We start from the raw sequence: 11,047 nt of genomic DNA, 5'->3' as shown, positions 1-11,047 counted from the left end.
AGGGTTTGAGTAACGGTATCGGTAACGGAATGTTTTTTGCCCTCCCTTTAACGGTACTTTCTTCTTTGTTAAACGAGGAGAAAAAATGTTCACAGAATTTCTCCCCGATTTTTAAAAAAGTTCCGCCACAAATGAAATGACTTATTTGCAACTGATGGGATCAAAAAAATAATTATGGGAGCCTGTGACTAGGGTTAGTAACCTACATTTTCTCTGCGGTTTGACATTTCTAGCTCCATGACGGAAACCCGTAAGTTAGCCTCAAAATGTAACCCTGATTTTCTTCTCGTCAAACCAATGGAATACTTTCCTTGTGTTAACTTTTTTTACAATCATGAAAAGATGAAAAAAATACTCGTTAAACGTTTAGTTGGGACACACGGCATCTTTGGGCCTGTTCGACTTTTTCAACTATTGTTGAATTAGTTGGAGCACAGACAGGCAAAGTATATTCAAAATGCGGTTGAACAATCGAGTTGTCCAGAGTTGGCATTGTGGAACTTCTTCTGGACTTAAACTTCCATCCACACGTTTAGCTTTATTTTTATATTCCTTTTTGGGAGCCCTGTGGTATGTATAAAACAAATTTGGTATGGTTTTCTAGTCTAGCATATTTTTGGCATGTTTTGGGAGTCTGCCAGGAGGGTTTTTAAGAACTTGAGAAATATGTTGCAAAAAGGACAATTGAACAATATGGGCTTCTTGTTGCGATGACACGATTGCTGGGGATAGTCCGGGCTAGAGTCTATTGCTCAATTTTGGAAAAATTGAGAGGACTCGAGTCCGGACTTGTAAAAAAACCCATCATTTTTCTTAGAATTTTGTAAGACGAGTCATTTTTCTTGACCTCTACAGGACTCGAGTCTTTTGCAGGACTCGAGTCCGACAAAAAGTAAAATAACCAAAGGACTCGCGACAACACTAGTTTACATGTTTGATGGGACTGCAATGTTTTCCTTAGATGTCTATTTTGGCATCTACCACTTTTTGTCTGAGGAAACTATTATATGCTAAACTATTGTTCTCCAATATCTATCAAATCCCCGAATTACGTTATTCTCCGTCTACACAAAGGATATTGTAAGAAAAATTTTTTTATAAGTTATAACCAAGTGTACTTAAGGGATTGAGATTTTTTTTGACATGATTTACAGATATGGCATGTTTTCTAGGAAATTGTGACTATTCTGCTAGAAAGTGCTATATTTCCTTACATGTCCGGCCGACTAGAAGTAGTGTAAACCAAGCAATCCCCAGGTGCCATGGTTTCAAACCCTGGTGTCGGAAGGTAATCTTTTAAGCGGAGGCAACGTGATAAAATGGCTAGCGCAGAGTTTTTGCTTGAGAGAGGTCCTTGATTCCATTCTCTTTACTTACCTTTTTCCAAAATGAGACCGGAGTTTGAACACAGAACTCCTTAAGAGAAATTCTTGTCTTGTTCACACTGCCTCTTAGACTGCTCGGCTGCACTAACTCGTTTAGTACATTTTTCTTTACAAGTTGAAGGAAATTTGTTTTAAAACTCCCTAAATCCCTAAATATCAAGGTTAAAGTGTCCAAATGACAGTTTGTTGCAAAAGTAATTAGTATACTTCAATTCAAGTTAAGAATATGATAATGCCGTAATTGCTCAATTGAACAAAAATCTTGGCTGCAAGACTGATTTTTTACCTATCTAAAAATTTCGATGGAATAGTTTCAAAATATCAATTTCTTAAAATTTGACTCGTTTTGGAGAAAACACTTTGAAATAGTTTTGCCCATCTATAATTGCATATTTTCAGAAAGTCTGTTGGTTGTTGCCTTTTTCCTCTGGAGCATAGAAATAGCTAATAAAAGATGGCATTTGTTATTTCTTTCAGGCATGGTTTTGGGCATGTTCTGGTTCGAATCTGGCATGTTTCGAGAGGTATTCTCGTATGTTCAGAGCCCAGAGACCTGGTAGCACTGTCTCCATCATCTTGGACATTTTTATCCAGCACTTAAATCTTTCATGGATGAGAGTTGCCGAATATTTTTACCTTCATTATCTACCAGTGGAGAGAGACTTTGATGGCATCGACCCAAAGGTCATTGAACGGATTTCACTCCGATCAAGGCCATGTTACTCTAGGCGACCCAAAAGTAGATTCGATCTAGGTCCTTTGCAAGGCTAGTGCAGCCTTGGCCGTTCGTACTAGAAACTAACTTTGTATCATCAGCAGAAGAAGAGAGACTGGCAGTAATACTAAGCTTTTGAAGCGGGGCAACGAATATTATAAAAAGGAGGGGCCGAAAGATGGAGCCCTGTGGAACACCCGACCTGACATCATATATGTCGCTGAGGGATACCCTTAACCTTAACAATTTGCTTTCTATCATGAACGAAACTTCTTATCCAATCAAGAACCTTGCCGTGGATCCCGATGTCATGAATTCTATCATGGAGGTCTCAATTTAACTGGAGGTGTAGGCTTTGATCTCATTAAGAAACGGTACTAAAACGGTGATTTAGGCCTTACCTTGGATCGGTTTTCAACCTCCATCCTTTCAAAGAGGCCACTGCTGATCATTTCCAGCCATTACACTCCAGTTTTCACTTATTGAATTGCTTATAATTCAAGATTATTAACATTGGAATTCAAGGATCGTGCAATAGTTTGCCCTTTTTCGCTCACCAGTGGTTAAAACACCTTTCACTCACTGAATCGTAATTTTTATTCCCGCAAGTCAAATTTCTTTGTTCGTCCATGTTGTATCACCCGTTCATCTTAACCTCAACTTGGACAATTGAGAATTTGAACCATAGAAAAAAACCGGGTTGGCGAGAATTCTTCTATATACAGCGTCCTTGAGCTACAGCATAAAACCTATCATGTTCATCACTATAATTTTGAAAGTCTATGGCGAGTGAATCTGCGTGGCTTGGATAGCGGCTATTGGAGTACATTTGGCGGCGTCAAATGTGTCCAGTGTACAGTTGTCCACGATTCTATCCAACAAAAGGCCATGATCAAATTTATCAAATACCTTGGGAAAATCAAGATAGACAACATCAACTAACTGGTGCCTCACTAATTCTTTAATGAACCAGTCCTACATTGTCTCTGGCTTCCCAACCGACTTCAAAATGACCTACAGGGTGTTTCATCCTTCTCTTAGAGTTTGCGTTAGAGAAAAAAGCCTTCAGTAAGTTCGCCGTCAGCGAGTCCTTCGTCAACGGTTCGTCAAGGGTAAATCAACTGAAGCAATTGGATTTTTTATTCCATTCGCCATGACCCAGAAATGGGGATTGATGCATTTTCCAGTTAGCATGATTAGCTTTAAAGTTCAATACCCATAAGAACATGACTCTTGACATGAGAACCAAGCACTCCATCATTGCAAATCCTCTTCAAATTGGCCAAACCAGATGTCATTCGAAATTCACTTTCAATTAATCAAGTATGACACATTATGACATTTATCTGCCTCTTCCGATTTCAATCAAGGACCAAATTTTCGCAATCCTGCACATAAGAACACCCAAAGTAAAGAGCAACAATGGAACTAGTATATATGCATAAGAACCGCGCTTTGGAGAACAAACACATCAGTATGTTCTTTAAAATGCTGAATCATATTCTTGAGCTTCTTCATCGATTATTTCTTGACGACTACGTTAAAAGAAATAATGAATCGTCGCCCTAAATGTGGACTAGGTTGTAAAAATCTTCGACAGGTCTGCGTCTTCCTCTCTAAAGTGATTTTAGGCAGGAAGATGTCAGGTTTCAAGCAACAATCTGTGGAATTCTTCGTCGCACTTACCCCAAACACATCCAAGAACCTAGTCTTATTCTTCAAAAGAATTAAGCATGTGCTTTGAATCGAGAAGATCAAAGCTGAAAAAATCACTAGTCCACTCAAGGATCTAAATGAAAGTTCAACTGACGAGAATCCATGTTCCACGTAAGCCTAAAAGGAAAATCTAAGAGCAGGATTTCTTTCACTCTCGTTTGAGCTGTAGGGATGTTGGGTTCCAATATCCACCGAGATCCAGCTCAAACAAGTAAAAATCGAAGGGAAGATCAAGTTGAAGGTACGAACGATGGAGGATACGGTTGGATCATCGTCATTGTGGGCTTCTTCTGTACCCTCATCCCTGATGGCATCCTTGTGGCGTTCGGTGGGTTCGTTAATTCACTCAAGACAGAGTTCAACGTTGATCCCTGGACCATTGCTCTAGCACCTAGCGTGTCCAATGGCGTGAAATCACTCATAGGATTAGGCATCACCAATCTCATGGATCGCTCTGGGTTCCAAAAAGTGGCCATGGGTGGAGGCATACTACTCTCGGTTTCCATGTTCATCTGCAGCTTCTCACAGAACTTTATTCCATTCGTCATAAGCTTCGGAGTCTTGGGCGGGATTGGAACTGGGATGGTGTGCTTGCCTTCCTCGGTTCTCATTGGCCATTTCTTTCGAGAGAGAATCGCCTTGGCCACAACCATTGCCCGCTTGGGGAGCCCCATGGGAGGGCTTGTATTGGCTCCTTTGGCGAATTACTTAATCGGCCTTGTAGGATGGTGCAATTCCTTTATCGCACTAAGTGCCATTTCTATTGTCTGCCCTGTGCTTTGTCTTTTCTTGAGACCTCCACGTGACAATGAGGGTGATGCTCTTGCCATGGATGGTTGCCCAAGACTTAACAACATCGACCGTCGCAAAAGCAACTTCTTGGACTTGCCCTTGACAACACTATTGATCAATGAACCAGGAAGCCAAGACAAATTAAAACAGAGAAGGCCATCCAATGTTTTTCTCAATCTGGATTCACTTTCAAATACTTCGGTGGATCGATCACCATCCGGCATGGGATGTACGTTGCAAGTTCCTAATCGGGACGGAAGTATCAGAAGAAGCGTGAATAAACCTCGAAGAAATTCGTTTATCGCTGAGGAAGCGCAACATCCGGTTTCCGACATCAACGAATCTCCTGAGGATGATCTCAAAAGGTGCTAGGAACCCAAAACTTCTAACGAATCCCAAATAGATCCAAGCAAAGTGGACGAGGACAAGGTTTCCAAATCGTCAGGCTACAGCCTCAACGAGGATTTCAAGGATATTGTCATTGACATTAGCACCTTGCAAGTCAAAGAACCAACCCATTGGAAAACCATCAAGGATGTGATTGAAGTTCATTTTATCCGAGATCCCGCTTTCTTCTTCTTTTGTCTTGCCAATGGATTAGGCAGCGCTTCGAGTTTCATCCCTTTTCTTTTCCTCCAGGATTACTTAATGGAACAAAACCTTTCCATGGGCTCGAGAGCCATGATCATCGCTATTATTCAGCTTCACAATGCTCTAGGTCGTTTGCCCTTGGGATGGGTGGTAGATTTGCCCTCCTCAAATCCTTTGTTGATCACCATGATTCTTTGGGGAATGTCCGGAGTGGCTTGTCTTTGTTTTCCATTTGAGACATGCATGGAACACTACGTCATTTTGAGCGTCCTGGCGGGAATCGGGAACACGGCTGTTTCCATTCAAAGCGTGGTTATACTCGACATACAAGCCAAAGAGGCCCTTCCTCAGGCCTTTGGCATGCTACTCTTTTGCGAAGGCATCACCAAGGCCATTTTTCCACCCTTAGCTGGATGTGTGGCGGCTTATTTTGGCGATCCAAGGATTACTTTCTGGTGTGGCGGATTGGGATTCCTGGCCACGGTCTTCTGTTGTGGAATATCGTACGCGATTTTTCGGTGCAAGGATAAGGATAAGGATACAGATAGCAGGATAGAGACTTTTCTCTGAAACTATATCTGAAATTGGATGTATGTATGTTCCCTTGTAAAGAAATAAATAGACGAGTTTTCATCGTTTATTTCTCAAAAGCAAAGGCCAAGATCTGTGCAGGCCTCTTCAGGTAGGAAATAAAGATTGACGATCAACTCGATGAAGTCATCGTAGTAAGCCTCGATGAGGATCTCACATTCTGTCTCTTGATCCGGGAATTGCGTGCAGACTTGCTTCAGAACCTCGGTGATCTATATGAATCCAATAAAAATGTATTATCCAACATGACTGGTCGAACTTTGTGTTGTCCTTACAAATTCCTCGTTTTCGGGTTTTGTGATGACCCCGTCAAAATATTCTACCACGTCCTTACAGAGCTCACAATATGTTCCATTCCTAGTTTCAACGGAGAAACGGGCTTCATTCGATGCACAAGCAGATCCAAAGACGAAGGCAAAGGCCAACACAACCGCCACCTTCATTTTGAAAGGCTAACAAGAGTCATTTTCACATAGTAGTCTCCAATAGAACACACTTCAAGGGTAAGATAAGATAGAAGTCATCATCAACTCTGGGTATTTTGATGGGCTAGATCCGTCTTTAGTCGTGATACATCAAATTGAGTTTGTCAGGGACAACTCGGCGTCATGCTGTTCTAGCATTTTAGTTCTGGTAAGAGCACATACATGACAAGTTTTCTGAAGGAGAGCAATGAGCCAAGTTTGAAGCATAAATGATTCGTATATCACTGAAGGCACTGGCCAAAGTGAAGTAAAAGAACTACTTGTTCCATGACTAATTTTGCTGATCAGAAAGTACTCCAATAATTTTTCCTCTTTTGTTGTTCAGGCATGTTAATGAATACCATGATGAATAATATTGGCGCATCAATATAAGAATACTCGATGCCATTGATTGGTAGATTAAATATTGTACAGAGTAAAGTGGGCTAACAGTCGGAACAATCATAATCTTTTATTTCAATGATACATTCCTTGTGGCGTTTAGTAAAACCCGTGAAAGCATAAAACCAAATCACAGGAAAAAATTGCAAAAAAAACTTCTGGATGCTTCGCAAAAGTAGATTAAAACAGAAGGAAAAACAGGTTAAAAAGGAAACAGATAAGGAACAAATGACAAAACGGCTAAAACTGTTCTGTAATGTAAAAATAATAAAAAAAAAACAAGGCGAAAAAGAGTTAGGAAATATAACCAAAATTTGAAAAGACCAAAAAATCAAGAAGGTTTTTTTTTGTTTTCAACTCCTTTTTCGAATTTGAACTATGACCCTACTCTTTATCATTCAGTTCATTACAAAAAGTAACACCCTAGTTTATTTACTACCAGTGGACAACAGTCAGAAAAACTGGACAATAAAAATGCTCTCAAAGCGTATCATGGGCTACCGAGGACTCTCCTTTTACTTTGATGTAGCCTAGACAAGCTTGTAATGAACTTGAACATTTGAAAAGCTAGTATTTTGGACAAGGGAACATGGTGCGGTCCAATGGTAAAAACGGTTTTCTCCCATAAAAACTATCTTCGGTTTGAACCTCTTTCCCGACCTTTTTTCACCCACAGACGGAACATCACGGTGATCCTAAACTTGAGCATTCGAAGTATCGGAACTTTGTATGGACTTATTCTATATCTTGCTTTCCTGACCAGACTTACCGGACGAGGAAGAAGCTTTTCACTAAAAATGGCAATTATGCAATATGTGTCGACGCATTTATCCCACCTTAACCCATGCGGCATATTCAACTTAACAAAATCCGATTTCAGTCATAATTGGTCATCTCACAAAGACCAGACTTAGAGAGGGTTATTTCTCCGAACAATGTTTTGACGTACAAACATTTTTCAACATCTTGAATAGCATCGTATTGGATGTCAAAACAGAATTGTGATCAGTAATCACTAACCTCACGGTGGATGAAGGTCTCATGCATGCATTGCTAAAGACCTGGGAATCATCCACCGAGCTGTCTCTGATTTAAAAACAGGGTCATAGCTAGAGGAACAGTAGACAGGGTCAAGCACAGGGTCCGGGCAGGAGAAGGATCAAGAGGAACCCAAGCAGGAGCAGGAGGAAGATGGCCAAGGCCATGGGTGTGGAGGAGACCAGTGTTCGATGGGTCACAAAAAAAGACCTTGTTGCGCAGTTAAGAGACTCCAACCTCCACATCAAACTCCTGTCATGCCCTGAATCCCAGCTGAGTAGAATGGTGTGGCTTTGGCACGCCAACCATATGGCTGTCATACCCTCTATACTACCCAAGATTGGTAAAATGTGCGGGGACTACATCTGCAATGTTTGCAAGGGTTACCCCCAATCATTTCGGCCGACAGAGGGCGTATTGAAGGATGATAAGGAAAATTTAATTTAAAAAAAAATATCTAAGCTTTGCTTTAAAACTTTCAGTTTTATGTTATTAACGACTTAATAATGTTTTTAAACGATGCATGGGGTAGTGACCTAAGACTACGAAAGCCCCATATTGATTGTGATGGATCCGAATGACTGCAACCAAGAAATCGGTTTTATTTCACACTAAAGAAGATTGAAGAAATATTATGGTTAGGTTAGAGCATATAGTTTGCTATGATCATGTCGAAATACGTAGATAGCTAGCACGTGCCTCTTTACTTCATTGCATCGGTTAAGGTTTCATTGACTGAAATAAAGAAAAATATCTACTGATATTTGATTTAAGGTCGTTCGTTTATCACAGTCGTCTTCTTGTATGTTTCCATTTCTTCAGAAATTCAGTCATCGATTTGTCATTGCACTCAAATCAAGCCAACATTATGACAAAGCGAATCTCCTGGAGTGTTTTTTCGTCATTCATCTTGATTCCAACCATTTGATGGAACACTTTTTCCGTTGATATGGTGACATCTTTAGTCCGCTCTATGGCGAAGAGAAAAGAGCCTAATTGACAGCTCGACTTTTCTGATTTTTCAAAAAGTCGATTGCCAACTTGTCCCCACTTCCACGAGCCTCCAAGGTCTTAAGAATTGGATGGTCTGAAAATATCGTTATTTGAATATCAGTTTGACTCCAATGACTCCAATGAAAAAGGCCTTCATCATACATACGAGTACACACTACCTTTTCTATCCTGAAGCATTAGGGGCAGGTGAATTTGTTTCAGCCCATGGAAACTACCCCATTGGGATTTGTCGCAATTGATTCCGGGGATCGTGTTCAAGCTCAAATAGGCCTCGCCAGCAAAGTCATTGTAGGACAAGATATCGTGGTCGAAGATGGTAAAACGTAGCATGGCATGAGGTTCCACACATTGATAGGTCGAGGCAGGGCTACAATCAACGTGGAACACGTTTTATGACTGGCCTTGAATTGCCGGAGATCAAAGATGTCCAGAAACGATTGATACGGTTACAACAATACACTTACAATTCAAAGCACTCATCAAAGGTCGGGTTCAGGGTGGCCTTTTGAATGTTGGTTTGTTGTTCGTGGCAATTGAAGATCCGCTGTGGCAAGAGCTCGATCACAACAAAAGGATCACTTAAACCTGAAACATAAATACGGATTACATCTCTTAACAAGGGTCGTGTAACAGGCGACCTTGAGGAAAGCCGAGCGAGGGCTTGGGAATTGTGGGATGATGAGCAAGAGGATTCAGTCGCTCCTTTTTTCATCCTTCTTCCGATAAAGTAAACTTCAAAATATCTTGGGAGGATCTCCACGTTCCTCCACTACTTAGGCCGCCTGACCAGTCATTTCCGGAACTTGAACTTTTCAAAAGGATTGCGAACTTTTGTCGAGTTCGTTTGGTCTTAAAAAGATAGATGTGGAATGAAGGTCTATTTTTGAAAGATAAAATGCCTTGGACTGCAATAATATTTTCTTGTGGCTCAATTGTCATAGGCCCAAGATGTCGTTCCCGCTAGTTCGGTCATCCTCACATATAGGTCAGATTTCTGGAACACCCTATCCCCCCCTTGAAGCACAATTGGGCTCATTCCAATGTTTTTGTCAGTTGAAGTGGTCGACGAGGGTTTGTTTAGTACGTACACATATGAAACGGAAGAGTTGGAGAACCGAAGCGGTTCCAAGAAAGAGGCACTCTGCTAATGAAGTATACTTCCACATGGCTTACATGGCGCCCCTTTCGTGGAAATGCTCGGGTTCGAATGGGAACAACACGACATCGATGATCGAATTAGAAAGTACACGGCTACTGACCATTGCTGTCCAATGGGATGACGTCCCTGGCTTTCAGGATCTCGACGAACAACGAGTCGTGGTTGAAATAGACGCGAACTGTGAGGATGCCATACAGAGGTGTGTCAAATTGGATTCGTTGTTGCAGGTCCAGACGCTCCAGGTGGAACTTGTCGATGAGTTGATCGGTGGTTTTCTGTAACGGAACAAGAAGACCTCCTTGTGTGAGAACGAGAGAGGAACCTTCTACCAATATTAGGAAGCGGATTAGGCACCACGAAATGCAACATCCAATCAATACCTACAGGTCAAAGATGGACTGCGGTGGACCAATATGTCGATCCTTCATTGGACCGTGCCTGCCTTAGTAAGGGTCATTTTGACACGCTACGATCGGTACTAGTGAACAGAGGCCTGGGCTAGCCTAGGCCTACATACTTCGCCTTGTCCGTGTTTGAACAAGGCTAATGAATCGGAGAGGGATGAATGAGCAAAGTCAATAGATTTCGTAAACCAAAGGGCGCTGGTCTTGGGAGAAGTAATCGAATTCCCCTGGCACTTCCTACTTTGCAACTTTTCCACAAGATGCAGTCCCACCCAATGCTCCTCAAACCCTTGGAAAGTGGTCCCCTTAATACACCAAGCAATCCATGTACGTACTACAGGTGGTTCTCGAATTCGTCATTTGTGAATCCCGCTCGGAACGGCGGTTTGTCTTGGAAAGTTACCTAAGCATTCGAGATATTGGCCTAAAGGGGGAGTAAATCTCTTTGAGAGCATCATCTCTGATCGATCTGTGTTTCTGTTTCTGTCTCTGCCGTTTCTTGACTCTCAGTCTCTTTCTGATCGAGAGGAATCCACTATTGCATTCCTCCTAAACTATTCCTGTCAAAGCCTTACTACAAGAACAGGCCATACTACCAACCACGTCGATTGGTTGAAGAAAGAAGGGAGTTTCAACGGTCTCTCAGCCTTTCTGCTCTCAAATTGTTGCTTCGTCTCGCACGAGGCGAACACAGGAAGCCATCCACATCCACGTTATGGGTACACTACAGACAGAAACATGGATAAAAGTTATGCTTTCCTAGACTCTCCCCCCCC

The 11,047-nt window shown here is 41.6% G+C and overlaps 3 protein-coding genes across 4 annotated transcripts in view; 1 reads left to right on the top strand and 2 right to left on the bottom strand.

Annotated features, from left to right (window-relative positions):
* Nucleotides 1-3,987: 3,987 nt before the first annotated feature.
* On the top strand, nt 3,988-5,832 carry LOC131890056 (monocarboxylate transporter 14-like). The gene has a single exon (XM_059239330.1). It carries the CDS (start codon nt 3,988-3,990, stop codon nt 4,978-4,980), a length of 993 nt encoding a protein of 330 aa, XP_059095313.1. The 3' UTR covers nt 4,981-5,832.
* Nucleotides 5,819-6,313, bottom strand: LOC131886320 (saposin-C-like). The gene is made up of 2 exons (XM_059234615.1): nt 6,066-6,313; nt 5,819-6,002 (listed from the first exon to the last, which is right to left on the bottom strand). Exons 1-2 carry the CDS (start codon nt 6,231-6,233, stop codon nt 5,844-5,846), a joined length of 327 nt encoding a protein of 108 aa, XP_059090598.1. The 5' UTR covers nt 6,234-6,313; the 3' UTR covers nt 5,819-5,843.
* Nucleotides 6,314-8,272: 1,959 nt separating this feature from the next.
* LOC131881498 (BAI1-associated protein 3-like) overlaps nt 8,273-11,047 on the bottom strand; it is a 33,893-nt gene continuing 31,118 nt past the window's right edge. For both annotated transcript variants that reach the window (XM_059228381.1, XM_059228389.1), the window contains 4 exons: nt 9,968-10,142; nt 9,173-9,293; nt 8,867-9,075; nt 8,273-8,781 (listed from right to left, as the gene is read on the bottom strand). In XM_059228381.1, coding sequence (XP_059084364.1) covers nt 8,687-8,781; nt 8,867-9,075; nt 9,173-9,293; nt 9,968-10,142 — 600 coding nt within the window. In that variant the 3' untranslated portion in view covers nt 8,273-8,686. The remainder of the gene's footprint in view (nt 8,782-8,866; nt 9,076-9,172; nt 9,294-9,967; nt 10,143-11,047) is intronic.

Source organism: Tigriopus californicus, chromosome 1, assembly GCF_007210705.1.
Source record: "Tigriopus californicus strain San Diego chromosome 1, Tcal_SD_v2.1, whole genome shotgun sequence".
Classification (NCBI taxonomy): domain Eukaryota; kingdom Metazoa; phylum Arthropoda; class Copepoda; order Harpacticoida; family Harpacticidae; genus Tigriopus; species Tigriopus californicus.
This window is presented reverse-complemented; position numbering and strand designations above follow the sequence as displayed.

What these genes read in the sequence shown, in the direction of transcription:
- LOC131890056 (XM_059239330.1), top strand. Translation starts at nt 3,988, where the DNA reads ATGTTGGGTTCCAATATCCACCGAGATCCAGCTCAAACAAGTAAAAAT.
- LOC131886320 (XM_059234615.1), bottom strand. Translation starts at nt 6,233, where the DNA reads ATGAAGGTGGCGGTTGTGTTGGCCTTTGCCTTCGTCTTTGGATCTGCT. An exon ending in AACCCGAAAACGAGGAATTT is followed by an intron (nt 6,003 to 6,065) that starts GTAAGGACAACA and finishes GGATTCATATAG; the next exon opens with ATCACCGAGGTTCTGAAGCA.